This window comes from Clytia hemisphaerica, unplaced genomic scaffold (genome assembly GCF_902728285.1).
Source record: "Clytia hemisphaerica strain Z4C2 unplaced genomic scaffold, Clytia hemisphaerica genome assembly, whole genome shotgun sequence".
Taxonomy (NCBI): Eukaryota; Metazoa; Cnidaria; class Hydrozoa; order Leptothecata; family Clytiidae; genus Clytia; species Clytia hemisphaerica.
In genome coordinates, this window is record NW_027104594.1 from 471,110 (window position 1) to 498,910 (window position 27,801).

The 27,801-nt window shown below is 35.1% G+C and overlaps 2 protein-coding genes and 2 long non-coding RNA genes across 8 annotated transcripts; 2 read left to right on the forward strand and 2 right to left on the reverse strand.

Moving 5' to 3' along the window:
- The first annotated feature begins 8 nt into the window (after positions 1-8).
- Positions 9-24,602, forward strand: LOC136823789 (solute carrier family 22 member 7-like). 3 transcript variants are annotated; one of them, XM_067079959.1, is made up of 9 exons: positions 9-334; positions 13,677-13,908; positions 14,406-14,503; positions 15,694-15,790; positions 17,080-17,214; positions 17,709-17,898; positions 18,682-18,918; positions 23,387-23,521; positions 24,212-24,602. In XM_067079959.1, exons 1-9 carry the CDS (start codon positions 308-310, stop codon positions 24,420-24,422), a joined length of 1,362 nt encoding a protein of 453 aa, XP_066936060.1. In that variant the 5' UTR covers positions 9-307; the 3' UTR covers positions 24,423-24,602. The 3 variants fall into 3 exon arrangements, with proteins under 3 accessions (XP_066936060.1, XP_066936061.1, XP_066936059.1); XM_067079960.1 differs by lacking the exon at positions 9-334 and adding an exon at positions 2,947-3,135; XM_067079958.1 differs by lacking the exon at positions 9-334 and adding an exon at positions 9,974-10,204.
- On the reverse strand, positions 7,192-8,720 carry LOC136823990 (uncharacterized). Its single transcript, XR_010849085.1, has 3 exons — positions 8,596-8,720; positions 7,657-7,780; positions 7,192-7,335 (listed from the first exon to the last, which is right to left on the reverse strand). It is a non-coding gene; the product is annotated as an uncharacterized lncRNA (long non-coding RNA).
- LOC136823791 (uncharacterized) lies at positions 23,386-26,979 on the reverse strand. The gene is made up of 2 exons (XR_010849068.1): positions 26,889-26,979; positions 23,386-23,514 (listed from the first exon to the last, which is right to left on the reverse strand). It is a non-coding gene; the product is annotated as an uncharacterized lncRNA (long non-coding RNA).
- On the forward strand, positions 24,632-27,797 carry LOC136823790 (solute carrier family 22 member 19-like). Of its 3 annotated transcripts, none has more exons than XM_067079963.1 (3): positions 24,632-24,706; positions 26,903-27,106; positions 27,560-27,797. In XM_067079963.1, the coding sequence occupies exons 1-3, from the start codon at positions 24,699-24,701 to the stop codon at positions 27,588-27,590; spliced, it is 243 nt and encodes an 80-aa protein (XP_066936064.1). In that variant the 5' UTR covers positions 24,632-24,698; the 3' UTR covers positions 27,591-27,797. The 3 variants fall into 3 exon arrangements, with proteins under 3 accessions (XP_066936064.1, XP_066936063.1, XP_066936062.1); XM_067079962.1 differs by lacking the exon at positions 24,632-24,706 and adding an exon at positions 25,609-25,683; XM_067079961.1 differs by lacking the exon at positions 24,632-24,706 and adding an exon at positions 25,707-25,879.
- Positions 27,798-27,801: the final 4 nt, after the last annotated feature.

Sequence of the window (27,801 nt, forward strand, 5' to 3'; positions counted from 1 at the left end):
AGATCACGTAATAAGGAACATTTTGTGTTCATTATACTTGAGCCGATACGTTTAGAAGACTTTTGATGCAGCGATTTTCGATGTCCCAGATTGGAGTAGGCTGCCGGCATCCACTAACGGATTCGTGCTCCTTATAGAGGATGCTTAATAAGCTATATTTTCTTTGTCCAGAGATACTACCTTGGGTTTTGTAGAGGTCTGCGATTCAGACTAGGATTGGAGATATTCAAGTATTTTTTTACTTTGATATACTGAAAGAAACAAACCAAAGAACCAGAAAAAGGAAGATTCTTATATCAGTGGTGGTATGGAGAAATCGACCAACATCAAATTTGTGAGTTTCTGAAGTTTTGCTTATAATAGAGACGGTTTTGCATCGAAAATATGATTGAACATTTTTTTGTGTGTATTTGTTATGTTATCTCGCGCGTTTTTGAGAGACTTATTCTTTCACAAAATACACGTTGTTTTTTTTTCTTCAAGAAACTAGTTTTACCAAGCAGCCTCGATGTTTCTTAAAAAATCCTTTTGAGCCTTAAATTGTTCTTTCTTTCTCTCACATTTGTTTTGATTGGAAGGTTCTTAAAAAAAAATAATTAAAAAGTGTTATTTTCTCATTCTCAGCCTCAGCATGTTTCTTAGATGTTTCTTAGTTTTTAGGCATTCTGAGCCTCGTGTTTCTTAAAAGTGTGTTTCTTAAAAAAAAACGTGTACCTTATCGGGGAAAACTTTGTCGGGGAAAAGTGAAGAAATTTTGGACAAGTGGCGAATATTTTCCCCGGCCTTAATGCGTTTACCAACTACCAGCAAGTGACGAATTTTTCCCCGACGAAAATTTTCACCGACGTGTGTTTCTTAAAAAAAAAACGTGTATGCAAAATTCCCGTTACTAAATTAAACCTCGCAAAAACTTTCTCAATATTTTTGTATTTGAGGAGAAAACCTTTCAATTTGCCAAGTACTCTAGGGGCTGAGTTAGGTCCCGTATGCGCATCGGCGTATAGTCATTTTTTTCTTTTGATCATGAAAGTATAGTCCTTGAAGAGTCAGAAAACGTGTGTGGCGTTATTTAGATCAGGCTCAAATTTCCATAATGGCGGATTTTAGATTTCAACCCTTTTTAGCCCTCTTGCTTGAAAAAAAAAACTTTTTTGACTTTAAACATAGACATATTATATACCAATCGATCACAAATTTTATGCTGATTAAGAAATGCTAAGAAAAATATTTTTTGAGCTTAAAACCCTGCATATTATATACCAATCGATCAGAAATTTTATACTGATTAAGAAAAAGGTCAGAACCATGGTCTGAAAATTTCGTTATCAAGAGATACGAAGTACTTACGTTTTCTAAGTTTTGAAATACCAAATTTCTGATCGATTGGTATATAATATGCAGGGTTTTAAGCTCAAAAAATATTTTTCTTAGGCAAGCAGAGCCTAAGAGCCCATGTGACGAAAGAAAATTTTGAATCCGCCATTATGGATTTCGAAATTCATGTAGAAAAAAAACTTTTCCTGAATTTTATTATTAGAACGGTAGGCAAGACCCTCCGAAAGTTTCAAGTAAATCAAGTAAGCCAATCAAATGTTACAGCCACGCAAATTTGGAACCAAAAGTAGTCATTTCAAAAAATCAAAATCGAAAGTGCTTCATATCTCCAGATAACGAAATTAACGAAGACCATGGTTCTGACATTTTTCTTAATCAGCATAAAATTTGTGATCGATTGGTATATAATATTACTATGTTTAAAGTTGAAAAAAAAAATTTTTCAAGCAAGAGGGCTAAAAAGGGTTGAAAATCTAAAATCCGCCATTATGGAAATTTGTGCCTGATCCAAATAACGCCACACACGTTTTCTGACTCTTCAAGGACTATACTTTCATGATCAAAAGAAAAAATGACTATACGCCGATGTGCATACGAGACCTAACTCAGCCCCTAGAGAAAAGGGGTAATTAAGGAGCCCCTTCGCCCTCAGTGAACCAAATCACTGTGCTATTTATTTCAAGCCAACACGATTTTACAAAAAAACGTAAATTCAGAAAAATTGCGCAAAATAGGGGTAAAAAGGAAAGTTTCGAGGAAGTTATCTCTGACTCTAGATTGTGGAGTTACCTCCGGCGAGGACATTAAAATTTGAAATTTTTGTTGATTCTTTTACACAGATCAAATGGGTTTAGGTGTGTCGGGTCAACAGGTTTAAGCTTTTTGTAATATGATTTCAATAATTTGAGATGTGCAAATCAAAAGTTTACATTTTTTGCTGTTATTCCGTAAAAGTCTAAAAGGAAATTTTAGAAGGAATTAAACCCTGAAGATAGCAAAAGCCATACACCAGTTTCTTTCTTATAAGGTCACTTCACTCCGTTTTATATCCATTCAACAACAATTACCAAAATTCTTCTTGGCCTGAAAAGGTTCATTAAATGTGCTGAGGATTTGATTACAAAAAGTTGGAAATGTGCAATATCTTTGCGACTCAAATTTCAAAATTTTTTTTCTGTCATGTCATAATATCTGACAGCAAAGAATTTTCCAAAGAGTTCGTATGTGGGAAATATAATCTCGTTTTTTCGCATAATAGTGCTTGAAAATATGTAAAAATGCACGAGTCAATGTGTCCAGGGGGTAAATTAAACTGTAACTTTTCTGTAACATAGGTTCCGAAAAAAAGTATGGCCTTGAAAAAAAAATTAAAATGCTGTTGATTTGTCAAACCATTAAAATTCTTGATCCGATGGAAATTTCAAAGTGAGTACTGTGCTATTCGGCGCTATTACTTTATGCATATGGAAAATACTATAGTAGAAAAAAGGTTTTCTTATGACTGGACTGAAAGGACTGGAACTAATTTACAAATACAATAGGAAGCAAAAAATATAACACACATAAATATTGCGTGCAAACATGGTCAAAACAAAAACAAAACAAAGTGTGAATTTTGACGGACGGCAAAAAGGTCAAAAGCGTTTTCCGTTTTCTGTTTTCTGCCATTCATTCTGACTTAGAGGTGTTCAGTCATAATCCAACAAATGGTAGCTTAGCACCATTGCCTTTTCAAGCAATAGTAAATGCCAAACTGAAGCAACCACAACAAGAAGCAAGAAGTTTGTTAGTTGACTTAAAGTAAGTTCTACTTTTAAAGGATTTTTAAACTGCTGTTGACATCCACTAATGGATTCTTTCTCTCTTTACTACCGGCGGTTTTGTTGAGGTCTGTGATTCAAACTAAAAGACTAAAAGCTTTTATGAGTAAAGAGGCGCGCCGCTTATACTGTCACAGCAGAATAAAATAGAGTTTGTAACCATTTGTATTTGCGCGACGCGACGTGGGAAGGGAGTGGGTTGTTTCTCTGCTAAATTGTGTAAGTTGTGGGTTAGAGATGCGTTAAATTATTTCTTCTAATGTTTCTGTAGACTGTAGACATTTTATGACTAAACTCCCGGGGTGGGGGGGTACTGTATGGGCCGCCTTTAAGGGTGCCTGTTTTGGATTTTAAAAGTCCCGGAAAAAGTCAGTCCCACTATAAGGGTCGGAGAAATAGGAACATTTCTTTTTACCCCCGGAAAGATGGAAATTTGGTCCAATTTGTCCCAATTAGGGTCATGAAATTCACAAATTTTCCTTTTTAGTCCCGGTAAGGGGCCATAGGGTCGAAAGTCGGGTGCCCCCCCCCCCCGGGTCTGACCTGTGTTTCCTAATGATTTTAATGGCCAGTGAAATATCAGCGAAATTTCTTCTTTGAAAATTTTGTTAATATTACTTACGTTCTTACTTAGGGTGAAATTTAAACTACAGTGGACGCTCTCTAATTCGACGTTCTACTATTCGATAAGCTCCCGTTTTCGATCAAATTGAAAGTCACCGTCAAATTTCCTTAAGAAACTCTCATAAACTACGCTCTACTATTTGACATTCTATTACTCGATAAGCTCCCGTTTTCGATGAAAATTTGAAGTCCCTTGAAGGTTTTTCGCTCTCTTATTCGATTTCTAGCGTGTAAAAATGCCTTTAGGCCGGAGTTCGAAATTCAAATTTTCGATTTTTTTGCGTTTGAATTATAACTTCGAAATTCGATTCCTCAAAACTTTTCAAAAAAGGCAAATATCGAAAGTTTTCTTCCGAAGAAATTAGGTTTTCAGCAAGAACTTAGACATTTATCCTGATTCGCGTTCAAACCAATCGAGTCTCGCTTATATTTTTCTTTCTCAGCTCTATAATTCGATATTCACCTCGTGTTTATCGGATTAGGGAGACTTCCTACTATTCGATACGTTCCCGTATTCGATGAAAATCCGATTCCCCTTGAAAATCGAATTAGAGAGCGTCAACTGTATTTAATATTGATCAAATTTTGATTATTTTGAAATATTTTATTTTTTAATATTTTTCTTGAAAGATTTTTTCTTTACATCAATAGTATATTTTCAAATTCTCGTAAATGATAAGTCTCCTCACCTGCATTGAATTTTGTTGTCTCTATTTTCTTCGATTTTTGCGTAAATTATTAAGAAAAACATTTTGCACCGACTTATTTTCGAATGATTTTACCCGCTCTCTATTTTCGTTGGTCAAAATTCAGCTTGATTCAGTCGTTTTTAATCTCGTCTTTTCATCGTCTTATTCGAAACGATTGCCTTTAAAACATCGTCTAGGGTCTCTAAATAAATGTTATGATCGAGTTAAAATTTTGCCTTTGAAATTTTTTTCATCGCTCAGAAAAATCGACCAAAATGTGACCAAAACCCTTGATGAAATTGAAGTTTTTTCAGGAGCAATGTGGAGGAGAGTGAAATGTTTAAAAATTTCCTTATATGGTAAAAAGTGCACTCCACCGCAGAGATTTGATTGAAAATTTTTATGAAATTTTGAAAATAAGCAACGCGAAGGAGTGTTCAAGTGAACAAAAATACCTTATATGGTCAAAAATGCACTCCTTCGTAATGCTGATTTTTCGAGCTGTAAATTTCGCTGAAAACTCGATTTTCTGGGCTATTGGGTGGACAGTTGCCTTCTGGGGACCTCAGTATCGGCACTAGTACGTCGCTCAGGTCGGTTTTGGAGCCAAATAAAGCTAGGAACCTTGTCCTCGGCGCTATGACGGCGTAAACTTTGGTCCAAAAATTTTTGTCAAAATGTTATTTATAAGCACAATGTAACGTTTTCTTAGGAGCACATTCTTTAGTGATGATAAGAATATTTCGTTATAAGAATATCTTATCTAAAGCACTTTTTTTTTTGTTTCAAGCCCTTTTTTATAGGCATAGTTTGATATTGTTCGAAATTGTTTGTAAGCATAGTTTAGCCGAAACAAATTTTGAATTTATAAGAATTGATAAAAGGTTATTTATTTTGTTATAAGAACATTTCTTTGTGCCTATAAGAAATTTTGCCAGATAGAGATATGAAAACAAATTAAATTTTGCATCGGCATTAGAATTTTTTTCTCATGAAATAATAAATAAATTTATAATTTGAAATTAATATGAAATTAATATTAATATAAAATATTTAAATATTTTTTGAAATAAATTGATTAAATTAGAACCCACGAATTACAAACTTGGCACTTTTTCATTAAAAAAAAATCCCCAGGAAAATCTAAGAAAAGTGTCCATAGTACGAAAAAACCGCGTGAATTAATTCCCGGGAATTCGAATTTCTTTTTGACCTTAAGTAATCATCAAGAAAACAATCGATAAAAAGAACCAAAAATTAATTTGACACATTGCTTCCTAATGAGAAGAAAAGAAGTGTTAAAGTTCGTATAGTATTTCGAAAAATCAAAAACGCAACTTCGAGAAGTTCGAAAACTATCACATCATTTTCTTTCCCAAAGAGTGCGCTCTTTTTTATAAGAACCTTTAAGTTGGTAATGAGGCTCATTTATTTTTTAACTTGCATCCTGAAATTGTTCTTATCCTTTTCTCTAGGGCAGATTTTTAATAATTTGACCCTTTTTATTTGCTCAAAATTCATTGATTATAGAATTATTGTTATTATAAAATTGTCCCATTTAAAAACAGTGTTACTAACGAATAAAATATTTTTTAAATAACCAACATAGACTCGCCTTACTAGTTTGACCTCTATAGATATATCTCCTATATATGAAACTTTTTTCGCTAGAGGATGAGCAGAAGCCTATCGCCTTACAGGCTCGGAAAAATATTACGGAAAAAGTCCGGAACTCGTAAAATATAAAGTCATGCGATAACTATTACGTATCCTTATGTTATAATTACGAGGTTGTCCAAATTGAAAATGTTCAGATACTTTCAGGAAAAAAACCACACCATCCAAAGTAGTCTTTCATCATTACATTATTCTCGATCCAATTCAACATCTATTTTACGTCCATTTAACATTCAATTAACATCCATTTGACGTTCAATAACTGATTAATGGCCATCCTGTAAAAAAAACAACGATTAAAATATCACTGGTCAATAATTCACAATTAATCTCAAAACATGAAAAGCAGACTTAAAATGAATTGAAACGTGTGAAAATATTTCGTTTTACACTTACGAAATTTTTGAGAAGATTCAAGGCTAAAGGTGAATCGTCCATTGAGTTTAAAGTCCGAAGGGCTAGAGTAGAATCTCTAACCTTTCCCAGGCAAGAAAAAGTGAAGCCTTAAAAATGCGCCGTATTTTTGACGGCAGATTGAATCTAGCAATTCCTTTGTTTACGATTGATATCTTTTTTCGAAATTTAGCGGTAAATTTTAGTTTAAAATGGTTTCAATATGTCATTTGTGTAAAAACCAGGCGAGCCACTCAAGGCCGCGCAACTTTGGTAGGATTTGTTGGCTTCAAATCCTACCAAGGAGATTCGATTCTAGCCCTTCGGGCTTATACTTCATTGGAATCGTCTACCTTTCCAAGAAACAAAATGTTAAGCGTTAAAACTTGCGCCGCATTTCGGATGACGGGTTGAAACTACTTTTTCGATTTCGTACCTTACATTTTTCAAAAATTTAGCGGCATAAATGTTACTTCGAGTTCAGAACTAGAACGAAAAACCACGGGGCCACGCTACTATGTGGAAATAAGTGGCTTCAAATCCTACAAAGAAGCAAAGGCTTCTCCAAGTCTTAGATAGAAGATTGAACATTAGCCTTTGGCTTAACCTTATTGAAGTAGAATAATACTACAAACCTTTTCTCCATATCCAGATTTTGTTTTCTAGCCTCGGTTTGGTGTGATTGGGGCAGCTGTACGAAAAGGGAGTGACGTCATTCTAAAGACTAAACATTCTATGTCGATCCAAATTTCAAAACGTTCTTGATAAGTTTGAATCGGGTACATGAAGATCAAAATCTGAAAAATCAAAAAAAAATACAGCTTACGTAAAATATGTAAAATTTTGAAAACATTTAGGAATTGCAACTTTAAAGCTAACTTTATACATGTACAGTACAGTATGCATTTCAATTTGAGAAAACATAAAACTTTTTCAAATTGAGATACGGTAATTTTTTTTTTTTAGCAAAGGTGCCATTACGAAATAACCCTTCTCGTAAGTTTGGCCTTGCTAGGTTCTCAAATGTTTTTTTTTTCAAATTTGAAAAAATCAATTGCATTGAAAAATCAACAAAATATTTTACAGTATTTAAAACAAAATGTGATTTGAGAACAAACCTTTGGCTGATGCTTAAGTTCCAATTCAATTCATCCAGCCTCGTTTCTATGTAGCCTCCCTTTGGTGAAACACATGTGCGATATCGAGAAAACCATCTCGGTTTGTTTGCACTTGGTAATCAATCTAAATTTAAAAACATTTGAAATTTAAATGAAAACTCCATCTTTCCAAGATGACGCTCTATAAGAATATTAAGATGATGAATATCGCCAATAATTTCAGAATATTCTAAGAAAATCACAATCGTGGAACTTAGCAACCCATTATTCCCATTTTCAGAGCATTTTTAAAGTAAATTACAAAATGTCCCTAAGCAATTTTCAAAACTTTCAATTTTTATGCTGTATTTTTGATTTAGGTATAAGAATACTTTTCCGAATTTAAGAATATCCGCGATGAAATAGGAAAACCACGCTCCGATAAAAAAGCGTGTGCGACAAAGGTACATTTTGACCAATAAAGTTTTTTTTTAAAACACCCAAAATGTTTTGAAGCCTTCGAATGTTCTTAACTTTTTAAGTTTTAAACCTAAAAATGTTCTTAACATGTTCTTATTTTCATCATCTTGTGAGCTTTTTAGGCAATCTTCTTAAGAAATTGGGTGTTTCACAGTCCACAAAGCCTTAAAGTGTTCTTAACTTGTTCTTAATATTTTGGCCATCGAAGCCTCATTTCTTATGTAGTTTATTCATATGGATTTAGACCCCTGTATCTCATTAATTCGACCCCGAGTCGTGCGTATTTTTTGATCAATCACCCAACCTACAGAGAGGAAAATACATTAAAAAACGATTTGAAGATTCAAACGAGATGGTCTGAAAAAATTGTTAGAAATAAAAAAAACATGAAATATGAAATATGAGAATTAGGAAGAAATCATTTGAAAAGAAATTTTACATGTGAAGAAAGGGCCAGATATGCAAAAACAACTTTCTTACCAATATTTCATGATTAGAGCTCCAGAAGTTGGAAATATAGTCCGATCTCAAACTTACTTGGCCTCTCTACATCAAAGACATGCACCTTGTCACATTCGAATGCAACTGAAACTAATCTTTTTACACATAGAAAATATTGTTCAACAATTATAGGAGATCCAATTACCCGAGGGATGTAAAAACCAAACTCGTTCACAGCCCCTTTAGCGCGTTTTTTAATGATTTTATTATCGCGTACATCAATAGATCTTTTCATAAATTGCGTCACGAGCATCACTTGCCTCGTTTTGAAATTATTACCAAGGTGATTAACTCCCAGCAGATTTTATTAAAACTACTTTCTATTTATAAAAAAATCATTTGATGTCTCAAGGGACATAATCACCATGATAATTGTTTGAATACGAAGAAAGTGATGTTTGTGACGTAACTATCGCGAACATCAATTATAAGAAACTCGAACCCCCGAGGGACGTTTAAATCAAACTCGTTTCCAGCCCTACATTTTCAATGGTTTTAATTTCGCATTCATTGCTTAAAAGAAACTCGGTTCCCTGAGGAATATTTATAAAACAAATTCGTTTCCAGCTCTTTCGAGTTCAAGATAAAACGCTTAGATGGTAATGAAGCCACTTATTTCCCATTCAGAACACGTGACCCGTGTGTTTTTCGAATAAAATTTCAATATGAGGAGCAAACTTAAGGCTTGACTTTTTCTTGCTCGAGAAAGGTTGAAGATTCACCTCGAGAGTAGGTAAAAGCTTCTTTGTCTCAAAATCTTAAAAATTGTGGCTTTTGATCAATTTTTTTAATTCTAATCTTTGGAAGAAAAACGGTCATAATTTTTGATACATCAAGTTAAAAAAAAATTCCGAAAAATTTCAAATATTTCAATTCTTTGCAGACAATTTAAAAAAATTTCGAAAGAAAAAGGTTAATTACCCATTACAACTAAGCATTTTTTGTAAAAGAGGATACTATAACATTTTATCAACGTCTTTTTAAGGTTCATAACGTCATTTTTGTGATTAAATTGCTAATTACTCTTGATAGAATAAATTCACAAATAACTTATAAAGACAGTTTTTTTGTTAAAAGTGTCAAGGAACTCAAAACACGAGTTTTATCTTCAAATCTCATAACCGATCTTTTGACTATGGTCAGAGCCCTTAAGAACCTTTTCCCAATGTTAAGAACGTCCAGCACCTAGACCTTTCAATAGAGAATAAACACATCTCGATTTTGGTTCTTATAAACAAAAACTCAACAATTAGATATCATTAACGTAATTATAACAACTGTTTTTGACCGTCTTTTTGTCATCAAATTGTCATCATTACAAAAAGTAAACACATTTGGCCAAATTTTACGAAATGTTTACGAAAGACACAGTGACGTGAAAGTTTGTGAGAAAAGAATTGTGGAATGAACGACACTGTTTGTTGAAGCTTGATCGGAATATTGTTATGCGATATTATATAAGCATTTTGTTGTAAAAGTATTTTGGATGGTGGTGGAGTGACACAGATTTGTTTTGACCATCCTTACGTTACTAAAGATGAGCAGACAAAGTCTACTTGCAAGTAAAGATGATTTCAAATACCATCAGGTATGTAGAGTTGTGAGAGAGTCTTGTTGCCATTTTGTTTATATAAGATAACACTTTTATAAGAATTTGAGGCGAAATACGCTATAAGATCGATCTTCACTTGCGCGCGCTGCGATCGCATCTTTCGGCTTCAATCCTTTTTGCTTTGAAAAAGATTACGTCGTAAAGAATGTAGCGCGCTCGAAAAAAAATTGAATACATTTCAACTGTCTTCAACCGTTACGTCAGATCGCACCAATGGAATTGCTTCATTTTTCTTTTGACCAATAGCGTGGAAGCTTTGTTCGAAAAACTGCGATCGCAGTTCAATGAAAACAACTAAAGCTAAAAGTGGCTGCAAGAAGAAGTAGTGAGATAGCGAAGTAGCGAGATATGACTGAAGCTGAAATAAGAATATCACCCGGGGTTTTGTAGAGGTCTGCGATTCAGACCTTCAAGGTAAGACATTTTGTCGACCCTTTGAATTTCATTGTTTAGCTCTGAGACGAGTAGTTTGTAAAATGTGATCTGTGGAGGAGATCCTATTTATTGAAACGTGAATGGAAAGTACACTCCTCCATAATGCTCATTTTCTAAATTGCTCGTCTCAGACAAATTAATCGTCTCAGTATAAATAGAACTAATGAATGTTGACATTGACAGCTTGAATAATGTTCTTACAGAGAAAAAAACACGAAACCACACTGCGGGGAAACTTTTCTGTTTTAATTTTTTTTGATTATGCAACTCTAAACTTCTCGAGAAGAAATCGTTGTTGAAAAATGGAACGATACGAGTATATAATGGTCGATATGACCATTATATACTATGACTATATATTTTTGAAGAACATAGCACAACAATTCTTTTTGGTACAATCGTTCAAACATCAGGAGCCCTTGTGTGGGAAAGCAGAAAAAAGCGGGAAGCAGAACTTCTGTGTAGTCTTTTACCATCTTAGGTACAATTTGAGGAGGCAATTTTTCGGCAGTTTGCGCCCTTCTAATGTTTAGGAAAATAAAAGCACGTCAATTTTTGGGTATTTTTCCTACCAATATTAGAAAGTAGAAAATTAGTGATTCCAGGTGACCCTTGGGGTAAGGCTTCCCTTTGATAGCAAAAATGTCGAATGGAAAAAGTTGGTAGTGACAAAATCGCAAAATCGGGTCGAGGCCCGGTATGCTTAACAATATCTCATTTTCAGCCTTAATTTATATTTATTTATATGCTCAGACTTCGGTTTGTTGATTTTCTTTGGGTTCATGAAAATTTCGAATTTTTAAGTTGGAACATTGATTCAGCTCAAAAGATTGCAGTCGTTTTGTAATTTGGCGTCGCAGGCGAAAATCTTTGGTCTAAGAAAGCTAAAACAGCTTTGAAAGTAACCCTAACAAGGTCAGCGTTTTAGTAAATCTCCACAAGCTTTTTAGCATTTCAGCTTGGAGGTATGCTTAGCATTATGCTTATTTTTTTACCGAGTTTGAGCTTATAAATGCTTATAAACGTTATGCTTACATAAAAAAGAGTGCGTCCACTCTTTCTGTTAAACTAAACAAAACAATGAATCTGCTTTCCCGCACAACAAAAAACAATTTAGGAAGTGATAATTTGAATAAATGAAAATGAAGAAGAAAGATGGACAGTTTTACAAACAGGTTTGAAATCCTCTCTTTTAAAATACTTCTTCCACTTGCCATGTGAACTGCTGCGAGTGGGAATTTAACCTCGATCACATGTGTATAACAAAGGTCCATGGCCATTATACACAGAACCTAAAAGAAAGTCGGCTGTCTGAAAGTCAATTTAGCCTGCACCAAACTCTATATGGGAATATCAATACCCATTGTGTTACAGCAGGGATATGTTATAGCGGAGCTGGATGAAGGACGAGAATTCCTTAGCGGATTGCTTCTTTGTCTTTTCTATTGTAAACTGTTGATAATAGAAATCCATCTCTGTCCCCTTGAGTGTTCTGTTTTTATAAGAAAAATGAAACAGACAAAGTATTTATGCAGTACGTTTGCACATATTTTGCTATGATGTTCCCGCTTTTCATCAAAATAATATTTGTAGAAGATACCTCAAAAGCTTCCTTGTAAATGAAATCTATTTTTATCAGCGTGTGTTATGAATTTGAGAAGCTTTCATAATTTCTCTTTAAAAATTTCGGATGTAAATATTTTGACAAATATTGTTTCAATTGACTTGAAATTTTTTCCATAATCAGACATACCGACTTGCTATCTGAAAATATCAGTTAGAAAGTGAGGCACCCCGCGGTGTAGCGCGGTATTTCAAATGAAAAAGTACTATTTATAATCTTAGAGAAGAAACTTCTTATAACTTTACTAATGAAAACAATGTTTTTCATTTTTTTAAATTGTCATTCACAATGTTTTACAGACCCTCTTGATAATTAAAAGTTTTTAATCGTGAACGATAAATGCAGCAGCAGAATCATTGGCTGAGAGGAAATCCAAATTTCACGAGTTTGTAATTAAAAAAGTTAAATTTCATATCAAATTTTAATGTCAGGGACAGAGATAGAACAAGGCTTTTTTAAATGTGCGTTATCCAGCTCCGCTATAACATATCCCTGGTTACAGTCCGTTATTTCTACCCTCACTAGCTGAAAAATATCATATAGCTGTAAATTTTCAGCAAATGGGAAAATAGGTTTCTGGGTTTGAGTGAAGAGACATAAAATCCCTTAAGATACGTAAAGGAGAATACAAAGGCATTAGCGTGGTCATTCGAATAGAGCGTTCCCTAAATCCTAGGTTATGCAAAAAGCATCTCGCCTTCCCAGGTCATATTTTACTAGACTCTTGACAAGGAATGTCAAAATAAGCGAGACCAGAAAGGTTCCCTTTGTATTAAGGTAAACAAACAAACAAGGCTTTAAGTGACATAATATTATTTGGGCGGCCTTTACGAGTAACTGGTGTTTTCGTATTAGAGTTCAAAAGGTTTTTTCCTATTTTTCGTTCACCTGGTGCATTGAACTGTAAGGAGCTCTGGTATAAACTTGCATCAATTTACTATAGTATACATTAAACAATTTTTTTTCATTTTAATTTTGTTGTTGTTTTGTTTCGAGACCTTGAGCTGTTTGTCTAGAGGTTTTGAAATTGAGAAAGTGAAAATACTCTCAGTCTAACTTCTGAGCTCAAAGCAAAATTCAACATCATCACAGTAGCAATATTATCAAAGTACGTTCTAGTCTGCAATAAGCAATATATACACCCCTGTTTCACAGCCCCGATGGAGCTTCTTTAAATAGTACAGAGGATTAAGTATCCCTGTTTCACAACCCCGGTGGAGCTTCTTCCAATAGTGGAGCACTGGGGACGAAATTTTTGCCAAATTTTCCAATGTGGCGGGGGTCTGTGACACAAGGGTGTATATATGGTAAGATATGGATAGATAGCTTTTAGACCTTTTTCGAAAACTTGGGTCAAACTTAAATTTTAATTAATGCATCTATCCTTAGGTCAAGATGGCACCAGTCAAGCCGGAAGAGGCCGAAGTGGAGAGCAACCAATCAAACAAAAGTTATCAGCATATTATCTCTGAAGCGATAGGAGACATGGGGCGTTGGCAGGCGTTTTTAATTTTCGCCCATTTTACACCCAAGATTGTTATGGCGTGGTGTATGATAATTATTAGTTTCGGAGGTGCGAAAACAGATTGGTGGAAGCGAACAATGGAAATTGACCCTATAAGTAAGTAGTTACGCATGCGTAAGAAATCTCAGATTCATAATATGCATCCTTGCTTTGAAAATTTACCGAGTTACGTAATCTAACTTTTTCTACCCAATTCATATGCATCGCTGTAATCATTTTCCGCTCAAGCCTCTTTTCTTTCGCCGTTCTTTCTAACTTTTGCTTGTACCAGACGACTACATCATTTATATACTTTTGAGTCAGTACATTATTTTAGCTCAGGCTGGGTCGTTCTTAATTTTTGAAATTTCTAGGCTTAAATGACTTTAACACGCTTAGTTTCTTTAATTAAAAACTGAAAATTTGTTAAAAGTAATATTTTCTTAGTATTTTGCGAAATCTGAGGCTCATAATGCATTCAAATAGTTCTTAATCTTTGGCAAATAATCAGCCTCGTGCTTTTATAAAATTGTTCTTATAAAAAAAGCGTGTAGTGATAAAGAAACATCGAATGTTTGGATAGAAAGTTTTTACTTAGTTCTTTCACCTTACAGCCAATGAAACGTTGTATGTAAATCGTTTAAAAGACTGTTCGCCACTCGGCATAAACGATTCTATTGTGTATGATAACACGTATACCATAACTGCTGAGGTAAGCAAGTTTGTCTTTTACTTTTTGACATCCCTGTCTCAGTGACCCTCCTTTGGATTGTATAAAAGCGAGTTTATGTATTTGCACTTTTGAGTACGGGAAAGTGACTGAAGCGATTCGAAAAAACCCGCAGTTTTGATCTGCTAAATCGAAAACGGTAAAAGTGTTTGTTTATCGTCACCCCCAGTTAGTATAGAATGTAGACAAATTACCGTCTCCGTCACAGAAAAACACACATACATAAACTCGCTCTTATGCACCGTCGTTTTGTACAAGCTTCCCGTTTCTGCACTAAGATTCTTGTCACTTTTCCGGAATCTTTCCGCTATTTTTCCCGGGATAACTGGAGTGAGATTGGAAAGGGTTTGTTTCTAAAGGTACGGAAAATCTTGTGCTAACCCACGAAACTGCCCAACTTTCTGAAGCTCGTTTTTTAACTACCCATAGTTTTTTTCCGATAGAAAAGTGGCAAAGGAATCTTATACAAAACGACGGTATGATCACACATACTATAACTGTTGAGGTAAAGGTAATTTTAAAGCCTGATAGTACAGATTTGGGGAAAGAATATAATAATTAAATTTGGCGGGAATTCAAAATTAGGTGGCTGGTGGAAAAATTAAATCTAACGGGAACTTAATTTGGCTAATTTTGACCAAATCTGCGTTATAACATGCTTAAATTTAAAGACAGCATCGTTAAATTTAAGACCTGTCAAACAATTAGTTAACTACGCACACTTGAGCCTCAAATGTCTTACTTGACACCCCGTTCTCACAGACACCCCATTCACTCGAAAGATTGGCCTAAATATCCTCCCCAGTGGAAAATTTATACTCCAATATTTTTGTCCCGCTGATAATAATCCTACAAAATATTGTATTGTTTTTCCGTCGAAACTGAATTTTTCTAATCCCCAGCCACAACGAATACGGGAATATTTATCTCCTTCGAGTTTGAGCCCATCATTTTTACCCTAAATGGCTGCAAAATCTTACCGGGTTTGTGAGAAGGGGGTCTTGATTTTTACTTGACTCTTGAATTTTGGCCAGCGGATATTATAAGTGTAAAGTAATTAACGATTTCGGATAACACCAAAATTTCTTCCCTTAAGGTAATCCAGGTAATCAAAGTAAAATGTAGTAATAAAAAAATCTAACCTTGTCGTTTTCCTTTTCTTATTCTTTTAGTGGGATTTGATATGCGGTTTAGATTACATTCCAACTTGGATTAAAACTTCACAAATGGTTGGCGTGATGGTCGGTGCTGGAGTGCTTGGCCAACTTGGTACGGATGGTTTTCTTTCTTTTTTTTAAATAGATGGTTCAAATCTGCTGCTTTGATAACTAAAAAAAGATGATTCGTAGGATTAAACCATAGTCATTATAAAAACACTGGTCTGGAAGGCTTTTGTCTCTTCTTATTGTTAAAAGATGGAGCTTACGTACCAAAAAATCGATTTATTTTGAAAGCTTTTTGATCATGTGATTGGAAAATAGACCAATCCAAAGAGAAGATTTTGGTTATGTGATCAAAAAGTATGCAAATAGCAACTTGCCTTTTGTTTGTAACAAAAGAAAATTGAACAAAAAGCTAAAACAAGACATTGCCAGACCGGGGTTTTTTATAATGACTATGATTAAACCTCGTATCAAACACTAAACGATGTTATCGTCCGCTACAGTGATAGTAAAGGCGATAAAATATGGTGGTATTCGGAAAAAATCGGTGGGAGAGTTTCGAAGACTGGCAAACTCTACCGACTGTAAACTCTTTTTGGCAAAAAAACCGTCCGTTTGCGAATTTTCTTCGGCTTTGGGTTTTTTTTCTTAGATAGTGATTTGTCATAGACTATAGCATAGTCTAATAAAACACTAGATCTCGCACTAGATAGTCTTTTAAAAATTAAACAATGAAGCTCAAAATCGCCAAAAATTAAGAACAGTTTAAAGACAATCGCTGACCTGAAATTACTCAATTTCAATTTCAAGCAATTTAGGGGTCAAAACAGTAACAATTGGGTATGAAGCCTACAACACCACAATTACAACCTATCAATAAAAACAGGAAATGAACAATTTGAGGCTCAAGTGCCAAAAAAAAAACAGCCGAGAAAAAAGTGTATCTTTAATTTAGTGACGTCACAATATCAGATGGCGTACTATGTTGCTTCAACTCCTGTAGTCTGCGAGTATAGACTAGTTCCATTTCATTTTTTCTATATCTGTGCAAGGTGCGAAAAGTTTCAGTGTCATTTTAATCTTTTAATCTGACAAGCTACTATACCCCAATACTACTAGTTCCATTTTCTTTCTGAACCTCTTAAAATAAACACAAATACTACCCTTATTCTGATCAAAATATTCATGATATGCACCACTGGAGAGTCTTCTGAGAACTTCTAAAATTTTCCACCCAATACGTCACTTAAACAATAGAAAAAGTGACGTATTGGGTGGAAGAAAAACCGAAACGTTGCATAATTTCGTGAAGTCATTGTAGTGGTGCATATCTTATAAATAACAAATACTACCCTTATTCTAATCAAAATATAATCTATCTCTTCATTAATTTAGGTGACTGGATAGGGCGGCAAAAATGTTCATGGTTCGCCTTCACTTTAAGTGTAGTTTTCATTCTCATACAAGCCTTCAGTGCCAACTGGATTATGATGATGGTCTGCGCTTTCGTTGTCGGAATCGGCCTCGGAGGTAAATGTAACCCGATTTTCCCCAATTTTGTTTACTATCCAATGGAGATTTTCACTTTTACTAAGCTACGTAGCCAGATTTTCCCTGATTTTCAAACTATTCAATGAAGATTTTCATTTTTGATAAAAGTTGACTTCGGAGGTAAGGGTAGCCCGATTTTCTCCGATTTTCGAACTATCCAATGGAGATTTTCAGTCGACCATCGACCTTTTGCGGCTGGCACACAACGTCATTTCAACGTTTATGTAATGTTAACAACGTCCATATAGCGTTAAATGAACGTTGAAAACAACGTTGTGTGCCAGTTGGGTTTTTGAGGATAGAAAATCTAATAGCCTTAAGATTTTGCGTAGTATTGTCAACAATGGATTGAACATGGCTGGAAAGTCGGAAAAAATATTTGCATTTCGAGTCTTTCCCAAATTCACAAGATTCTTTGCAGTAACTTAAAAATCGAATAAGATAGAGTTAACTGTATACAATTTCATTTTCAGGTTTCTTGGTATTAAACTCGATCTACGTTTTGGAATATATTGGAACATCGTGGCGTTCCGCCATTGGTTTTATTCCATTTTGGGCGTCAGGGGTGGTCATTTTGGGCGGACTTTATTCCTTGTTACCAAATTGGAGACATTTGTGTATAGCATCAGCTATTACTGGAGCTCCATTTATTATTTTCATGTGGTAAGTTTATTACACCCCTGTATCAGTGCGACCTTATCTTTCCATCTAAGATCTTTGGCTTGTAAATTCCTTCCATGATCCTGAACAAAACCTCTAAACATTTTTGTCTAATTCAAAATATTATTGTTTTCTTGCTAAAAGTAAAAAATTTGTAAGTTGAAAATCTCGAGCTAGTTAAAAAGGTTTAGAGGTTTAGCTTAGGACTATATAAAGAATCTACCAGCCAATGATCTCAAACCATCTGATAATCCCTTTGAAATCTGTATTATCTTAGTAGGATGTGTGCAAGTATTCTACTCCATCAGCAAACATTGCAGCTTTGAGTTATAATCATTGAGTTTTAACCCTTCTCAGGCAAGAGAAATTAAAGCTACTTTTCTCCCATCAAAAACGCTCAAAGAACACGCCGTAATCATGACGACGGATTGTATCTAGCGGTTCCTTTGTTTTGGAGGACTACATTTTTTGAAATCTAGCGATAGATTTTAGTTTCAATCCGGCGTTTGTGTAAAAACTACGCGCGGGCATTCTGGATGGGAAATAAGTGGTTTCATTTCCATCCAGGAGTCTCGCCTCTAGCCCTTCGGGCTTGAAACTCAATGGTTATAATGCCCTAGTCTTAGGGGGTTGGATCTGAGATTTTCCAAAAAATTCTGTCAGGGTCTTTTGGCTTTCCCCTCAGCTGGGAGGTGGTGGAAATTACTCTCTATAATCCGAAGATTTTTGATCCCTTGAAGATCGAATTAGAGAGAGAGTCAATTGATAGTAAATTCTCTTTCTCAGGTTAACACCGGAGAGCATCAGATGGCTTTTACAGCACGGTAAAACAGAGCAAGCAGTTGAAGTGGTGGAAAAAATTGCAAAACATAACAAGCGGGCGAAACCAGATCTCACGGACTTAAAAGCGGTCGCCGATCAAGAAAGTTCAAAATTAAAAGAGAACGCTCTGAAATACAATTATATGACTTTATTCAAATTCAAAGCTACAAGATGGAGATGTCCATTATTTGGCTTTTTCTGGTAAGTTGAAAATTTTTGGCAAAAAAAAGTTCACAAAGTCTAATAAAGTTTTGGTTTGTTTTGAATTTTTCTCTGATCCTTAACCTATAGAGGCCATAGAGTGTCGCTGGCATATTGAATGAGCTGTGCTAAGGGAAGGTTTATCTCTCTCAGCTCGATTTTTTCGGTTCTGTTCCTATAGGGGTGGACCTAGGAGTGCTGGGACCTATGTCACCCTGTGGCATTTTCACTTAAGGGCTCTGGACATACCCAATTTTTCGATTTTATACCAACTTAAATGGCAATTTCTGTATTTTAAAAATATTAATGTATAACTTTTTTTATATGTCCTGTTAGACCTACTTTTTAGAATTTCGAAAATCGAAAAATTGAAATGAAAAAATTAAATGAAGAACAAAACGAAGAGTTTTTCGAAGAAGAGTATTTCACCTTTCAAAGCCCTAATCTCGGTAAAAATCAAAAAATTTGGAATTTTTTTTGGTTCAGGTGATGTATCTATTTAATATCTAAAAATACAATTTCGGAAAATTTTTGTGGAAGTATCTTTACTTTAAAATCTCAAAAAAACCTCATTTTTGGCAATTTTCTTCACTAAATTTCCATACGAAAACAGCTATAACTTGGGATGTAGCCAAATAGAAAATTTTTCCGAAAAAATCCAAATAAAGAAATTATTTGTCATTATCTTAGAAAAAGTTTGAAACAATAAAATGATTTCCCCGAGGAGATTAGGCTTTTTTGTGAAAAATACGTACTAGTTATCGCATGACTTCGAGTGCAATACGAGAAATATTTTACGAGTGCCGAGATTTTTCCGTAATATTTTTCCGAGCCTTTAGGCGAGGAAAAATATCGGTAAAATCTCGGAACGAGTAAAATATCGAGTATTGCACGAGAAGTCATGTGATAACTAATTTATTGTCGACTCAAAAAAATTGTCCTGATATAAATCTCTTTTTGTTTTTGTTTTAAAACTTACTTCCGCCTTGCTTCTTTCTTCTGTGTACCTTAAAGGAAGAAATTTTGGCGGAAAGAAAATTTGGCGGATTTGGCGGATTTGACTGAAATCCGCCAAATTAAGTTCCCGCCAAAATTTCTTTTTTCCGCCATCCGCCAAATTAAATTCCCGCCAAATTAAACATTTTGAAAATATGATCTCTTTTAAGGTGTTTTTGCTATTTTTCGCTGTTTTGACGCCATCTTAATGTTAAATTTTTAAGCGACCGCCAAATTAAATTCCCGCCAAATTTAGTTTTTTCGTCCATCCGCCAAATTAAATTCCCTATGAAAAAACTTTTTTAGCCATCCGCCAAATTAAATTCCCGCCAAAATTTCTTCCTTTAAGGTAGTTTCGAATGTTTTTATTCGAAAATCTAATTCGAACGTTAGATTCGAACAAAAAAATTCGATATGTTCCCGCAGAAAATATTCACACAAAAACAAAACAGAAAAGCATTTTTCGATCATTTTCGATCCAGAAGTTTTGTTTTGAAGAGTTGCAGATTTTTCAGAGATGTATTTGAAAGTTTCTAGATTGATAATTCAAAATGCAGATGGTGTACAGTATTGTTTCGATAGACAAGAAACCCTTCATCATTGGATTAATCAGATTGATAACATTCAGTCTTTTTCTATGTTTTTGTTTCGATGCATGGAAAAGAATAGCAGAGGAAAGGAGTCCCATGATGGAAATGTATGCTTGTAATAATGGTTAAAGAACAACATTTTTTCAAGAGCAATACAATTTGGATACTTTCTTGATTATCGTCAAGCTTTAAATGTTTTGAATTTTAGAAGGAAGATGTAATGATTGTTGAGTTGAAAATTCAAGGACGTACCTCGTCGAGAACGAGAATTAGGAGAGAACTTTTATAAAAATCACTCGTCATTTGGTTTAATACAAGACATTTCACTTCCCTTGCTATGTTATGAGAAATTTTATTGGCAAACATTCAAGAATCTCAAGTTTTGTATGCATGGATAAAAAACTGTTTGGTTTTATCACACGAACGAATTTTATACCAAAAGCTGAAAATATTTGGGTGGTCTCAAGTAGTTTTATAATTTCTTAGCTCATCAGATTTGATTTTAGTATCTTTTATGGAAGAACTCCAAAGTAAAAGTTAATCTGAAAATATTTTTGTTGCGTTTTCCCTTTGACTCCCAAGTCAGTTTCTCCGAAAGCCAGTTCTTTTCGGCTGTTTTGTTTTGATTTTTCTCCCGCCGCTTACCCAGTCCCCCAAAATTCAACGCGGTCATATTTCCATACTAGAGAAATATGAAATATCGCAAATATCTCGATGCTCTCGACCAATCAAAACGCTGATATTTTTTTGGGTCGGCAATAAATGTTTTTTTTTATAAGCATACAAAAATCCGAAAACAGGCTCAGAGATGCTTAGGTCGAAAGCTTAATAAGGCTGAAAAATGCTTGAGGGGATGCTTAAATCTAAAGTATAAATTTAGGAAAATACTGAAAAATCCGTAAAATTCCAGCCAAAAAAAGCCAGAATCAGGAAAAATACATTTTTCTTAGGCTCAAGTAATTTTTGCCATATGCTTAATTTTTCCCCATATCTGAGCCTAGATATGCTTATAAGTGCAATGCTTATAAAAAAAACATGTACCACAGGGATAACTGGCTTGTGGCAGCCAAGCGTTCATAGCGACGTTGCTTTTTGTATATGAATAGCGTCGTTTTGACGTTTTATTAAGGTCCATGTCACACTTATTCCTTAATTACTCATGATGTAATTACTTAAATTCATTTTTTCAAAAGCAGTTTGTTCTTAAACATGCCAAAGAAGCGAAAACATAAGATTTTATCTTCAAATTCGTACTAGTTATCGCATGACTTCGAGTGCAATACGAGAAATATTTTACGAGTGCCGAGATTTTTCCGTAATATTTTTCCGAGCCTTTAGGCGAGGAAAAATATCGGTAAAATCTCGGAACGAGTAAAATATCGAGTATTGCACGAGAAGTCATGTGATAACTAATTTATTGTCGACTCAAAAAAATTGTCCTGATATAAATCTCTTTTTGTTTTTGTTTTAAAACTTACTTCCGCCTTGCTTCTTTCTTCTGTGTAGTTTCGAATGTTTTTATTCGAAAATCTAATTCGAACGTTAGATTCGAACAAAAAAATTCGATATGTTCCCGCAGAAAATATTCACACAAAAACAAAACAGAAAAGCATTTTTCGATCATTTTCGATCCAGAAGTTTTGTTTTGAAGAGTTGCAGATTTTTCAGAGATGTATTTGAAAGTTTCTAGATTGATAATTCAAAATGCAGATGGTGTACAGTATTGTTTCGATAGACAAGAAACCCTTCATCATTGGATTAATCAGATTGATAACATTCAGTCTTTTTCTATGTTTTTGTTTCGATGCATGGAAAAGAATAGCAGAGGAAAGGAGTCCCATGATGGAAATGTATGCTTGTAATAATGGTTAAAGAACAACATTTTTTCAAGAGCAATACAATTTGGATACTTTCTTGATTATCGTCAAGCTTTAAATGTTTTGAATTTTAGAAGGAAGATGTAATGATTGTTGAGTTGAAAATTCAAGGACGTACCTCGTCGAGAACGAGAATTAGGAGAGAACTTTTATAAAAATCACTCGTCATTTGGTTTAATACAAGACATTTCACTTCCCTTGCTATGTTATGAGAAATTTTATTGGCAAACATTCAAGAATCTCAAGTTTTTTTGTATGCATGGATAAAAAACTGTTTGGTTTTATCACACGAACGAATTTTATACCAAAAGCTGAAAATATTTGGGTGGTCTCAAGTAGTTTTATAATTTCTTAGCTCATCAGATTTGATTTTAGTATCTTTTATGGAAGAACTCCAAAGTAAAAGTTAATCTGAAAATATTTTTGTTGCGTTTTCCCTTTGACTCCCAAGTCAGTTTCTCCGAAAGCCAGTTCTTTTCGGCTGTTTTGTTTTGATTTTTCTCCCGCCGCTTACCCAGTCCCCCAAAATTCAACGCGGTCATATTTCCATACTAGAGAAATATGAAATATCGCAAATATCTCGATGCTCTCGACCAATCAAAACGCTGATATTTTTTTGGGTCGGCAATAATGAAATTTATTTTTCACTATGACCAGAGCCCTTAATTTGGATGCGCATGCGCATTTGAAATCAAAAACTATTTGAAAATTCAAAGTTACGTTATGACATTTTATGAGTTAAGATTCATTTCCAGACCTACTTTAAATGAAAACGATTAAAAGAGACGACAAGTCTTTTTCAAAACACATAAAACTTCTGTATCAGTATTTTTAAAAAGGAATTTTACTGGTAAATACAGTCTCCAGGCAACTCCCCGGACAGTACCCCAAGGAAGGCCGTTTTCGAATTTTGATGTATTTTTACGTGCCCAAAAGCTCCCAATGGAAAATGGATGGCAATCAATGAGAATACTCCCCTGACAATCAATCTTCTTTTCCTTCTAGGTTCACATGCGCTTATTCGTATTATGCATTGACTTTTGGAGTTAGTTTGTTATCAGGTAATCCAGCAGCTAATATGTCACTAATGGGCGTCGGCGAAGGGTGCAGCTTGATTATGTGTTGGGCGTTGACTAAAAAGTAAGTAAAATTTCTTTTTATAAGAATGAGTAAGGTTTTGGGTAAATTTATAACTAAGGATTGGCTTTAAAGCTTCGCAAAGTAACCTGAAGACTTCAAAGATGTTTTAATTGACCTATTGATCATCTGTTCTGATTGGCTTTAAAAGCTTCCTTTCCTTTAGCCGATCGCAGCGCTCAATATTCATCCAAAATCTGGATGAAAACCATCGAAAAGAACCGTCAACCTCCGCTTACGGGGCCATGACCTTTAGATCGAATAGCTGTCGTACTGGGAGTATTTAAAGGATCTACTTACACCTGCTGGACTTTCTTTCCGGTGTGGCGGTACATCCCCTTTTCAAATATAGTTGATACTCTCTGAGTGACGTTCTACAAACCTAGACTAGCAAGCGTCTGTCTTTCTTTGGACACAGGAACGCAGGAATAGTGCTTATAAAGAGTTCTTATAAAAAATAGAAATTGCCGCGGGAGAGTTGTGTGGTTTGTATTCAGTGAACATATAGACATTGCAAGCTTAAGCTGTAGCGAAATACAACGACGTGGTTTACTAGCCCAAGCAAACCCTACCTTTTGATATTAACAAAGGAAAAAGCTAACAAAAAGTTAAAAACAATAAGCCTCCGGACCAGAGTTTTATACGGACTATGATGTAATTGAAGCTGAACTTTCTACTTTCATTCCACTTTAGATTTGGTCGAAAATACACAACAGTTATCCTATTCACGTGCACCGCTCTCTCCTCCTTCGTCATCACTATCGGTTACGCTACCAAAGCAGAAGATTCGGAGACGATAAAGACAGTTTGTGCATTGGTATCAAGGCTATTTCTATCAGGAGCTTGGGGTTCACTTATCATCTACACTGTGGAAATATTCCCTACAATGTTAAGGTTAGTATAACGAGGGTATTGGTATCAAGGCTATTTCTATCAGGAGCCTGGGGTTCACTTATCATCTACACTGTGGAAATATTCCCTACAATGTTGAGGTTGGTATAAAGAGAGTATTGGTATCTAGGCTATTTCTATCAGGAGCCTGGGGTTCACTTATCATCTACACTGTGGAAATATTCCCTACAATGTTAAGGTTGGTATAAAGAGAGTATTGGTATCAAGGCTATTTCTATCAGGAGCCTGGGGTTCACTTATCATCTACACTGTGGAAATATTCCCTACAATGTTAAGGTTAGTATAACGAGGGTATTGGTATCTAGGCTATTTCTATCAGGAGCCTGGGGTTCACTTATCATCTACACTGTGGAAATATTCCCTACAATGTTGAGGTTGGTATAAAGAGATTGGTATCTAGGCTATTTCTATCAGGAGCCTGGGGTTCACTTATCATCTACACTGTAGAAATATTCCCTACAATGTTGAGGTTGGTATAAAGAGGGTATTGGTATCTAGGCTATTTCTATCAGGAGCCTGGGGTTCACTTATCATCTACACTGTAGAAATATCCCCTACAATGTTGAGGTTAGTATAAAGAGAGTATTGGTATCTAGGCTATTTCTATCAGGAGCCTGGGGTTCACTTATCATCTACACTGTGGAAATATTCCCTACAATGTTGAGGTTGGTATAAAGAGAGTATTGGTATCTAGGCTATTTCTATCAGGAGCCTGGGGTTCACTTATCATCTACACTGTAGAAATATTCCCTACAATGTTGAGGTTGGTATAAAGAGGGTATTGGTATCTAGGCTATTTCTATCAGGAGCTTGGGGTTCACTTATCATCTACACTGTAGAAATATCCCCTACAATGTTGAGGTTAGTATAAAGAGAGTATTGGTATCTAGGCTATTTCTATCAGGAGCCTGGGGTTCACTTATCATCTACACTGTGGAAATATTCCCTACAATGTTGAGGTTGGTATAAAGAGAGTATTGGTATCTAGGCTATTTCTATCAGGAGCCTGGGGTTCACTTATCATCTACACTGTAGAAATATTCCCTACAATGTTGAGGTTGGTATAAAGAGGGTATTGGTATCTAGGCTATTTCTATCAGGAGCCTGGGGTTCACTTATCATCTACACTGTGGAAATATTCCCTACAATGTTGAGGTTGGTATAAAGAGAGAATTGGTATCTAGGCTATTTCTATCAGGAGCCTGGGGTTCACTTATCATCTACACTGTAGAAATATTCCCTACAATGTTAAGGTTAGTATATCGAGGGTATTGGTATCTAGGCTATTTCTATCAGGAGCCTGGGGTTCACTTATCATCTACACTGTAGAAATATTCCCTACAATGTTGAGGTTGGTATAAAGAGAGTATTGGTATCTAGGCTATTTCTATCAGGAGCCTGGGGTTCACTTATCATCTACACTGTAGAAATATTCCCTACAATGTTGAGGTTGGTATAACGATTTTTTAGTATTTAAGGCTATCTTTCATACGTTAACAAATACCCGTCGGCTGAATTTAAAGCCTCGGAGGGCCTAGAGACATAAAACTTTTGGGTGGGAAATTAAGCCACTTATTTCAGATCATGAAATATTTAGGTCAATGAATTTTGCTGACTCAGCTGAAATGTCTGAAAATATGCTAACTCCGCAAAAATTATTGATCTTAAAACCCAAACATCTCGTGATATACCATTTTATAAGTTAGTACGTTTCAAGACCCACGGCTTTGGTATTTAGGTTATTTTCATACGTTCACATATACCCGTCGGCTGAATCATTGAGTTTAAAAGAGCCTCCATCTAGGGACTAGAGATATAAATTTTGGATGGGACATTAAGCCACTTATTTCCCATCCATAACTCACAAACCACGTGATTTTAACACAGAAGCCGTATAGGTAAGGAAAACTAACGCCAGATATAGAAAAACATTCCGTGTGAAAACCAAAAAAGCGCTAGATTCAATCCATCATCCCAAAACAGTGCCGTAGCTACCGGGGGGGGGGGGGTGGTAGGGGTAGTTTCCCCCATAATTTTTTTGAAAGTGATTTTTTTTCATAAAATGGAATATTTTACCTTTAAATGTTGCCTTTATTCGAATTATTTTAGTTTAGTATTTAGTGGTTGGCCCTCATGGTCTCACTGAACTTATGCCCCCCCCCCCAATATCAAATTGCTTCCTACGGCACTGCAAAAACAGCGCAAATCTTCACTTTTTCTTTTGTCTGAGAAATTTTGAAGATTCCACTCTGGCCCATTCGACCAATAATCCTTGAAATAATTAAGAAAATATGGCCAGCTCAACACCGAGCATTCTCAAAATTTTGCTCTTAACTTACTGGTAAATTCAGTCTCCAGGCAGCTCCCCGGACGGTACCCCAAGGAAGGAGAAGAGCCCTAAAATTTAGAAGCGAAGTTAAAGTGATGCGAAAAATAGTCTAACAATAAAACGTATTACTTTTAATTGTTCAGATCATCAGCCTACGGTTTCGTTTCGATTTGCGGCCGAATCGGTGGTATCGTGGCTCCGCAATCCGCTCCACTTTATGACGTAGCAAAACATCTGCCTTACACCATCAATGGCGTTTTGGGCGGTCTTTGCGCCCTGGGCGTCCTGCTTCTCCATGATACGGCTACACAAGATCTGCAAGATAAAATGGATGACGATGAAGAAGGGTAAGTTTTCGTTTAAAAGTCTGTTATTTATGTTTAGGAAATTGAGGCAATTATATTAAGTTGTCTATAGAAAAGTCTGTTTGATGTGCTTGAAAAACCGAGGCGAAATGCGTAGTTTCGACACACCTAGTTTCGTAGTTACTTTAACTGAGGAATCAAAGAAGAAAGTTTTATATAATCTGATTGAGGCAGCTACACTTTTTTTATAAAAACGTACAAAACTTTCGAGGCCTTCGAATGTTCTTAACTATAACTTTCTGAGTTTTTAAAACTAAAAATGGTTCTTAATATGCTTTTGTGAATATTATTACAACTGCCTTAGAAATTCGGTGTTTTTGGTGGATAGTCCGCAAAGCCTCAAAACGTTCTTAAACTTGTGCTTAATATTTAAGCCATCCAAGTCTTATGTTCTTATATAGTTTGTTCTTATAAAAAAAAAATTTTATTTTGCAGGGATCTCAAGAAAGAAGATACGACAGTGTAAAAATTTGTCGAAATTACATCCAGTTGGACATCTTATCTTTGAAAAGGAGACTCTAAAATCCATCGTAAAACAGACAAAGTTTTTCTCATGAGGCCCCCCCAAGCGGTTTTCGTGATGACGTGATAGGGGCTTTTTTTAGCGTGATTACGTGATTTGGGAATTGTTTTTTCGTGATTTCGTGATGTGGTGAAAACGTGATCGTGATTTGAAA

Excerpts from the sequence above, each read along its gene's own strand:
- LOC136823789 (XM_067079958.1), top strand. The coding sequence starts at position 10,154 with ATGAGCAGACAAAGTCTACTTGCAAGTAAAGATGATTTCAAATACCAT. Across the intron at positions 10,205-13,676 it reads ATGATTTCAAATACCATCAG|GTCAAGATGGCACCAGTCAA; the intron begins GTATGTAGAGTT and ends ATCTATCCTTAG. Across the intron at positions 23,522-24,211 it reads TGTTGGGCGTTGACTAAAAA|ATTTGGTCGAAAATACACAA; the intron begins GTAAGTAAAATT and ends ATTCCACTTTAG.
- LOC136823790 (XM_067079963.1), top strand. Across the intron at positions 27,107-27,559 it reads ATGGATGACGATGAAGAAGG|GGATCTCAAGAAAGAAGATA; the intron begins GTAAGTTTTCGT and ends TTTATTTTGCAG.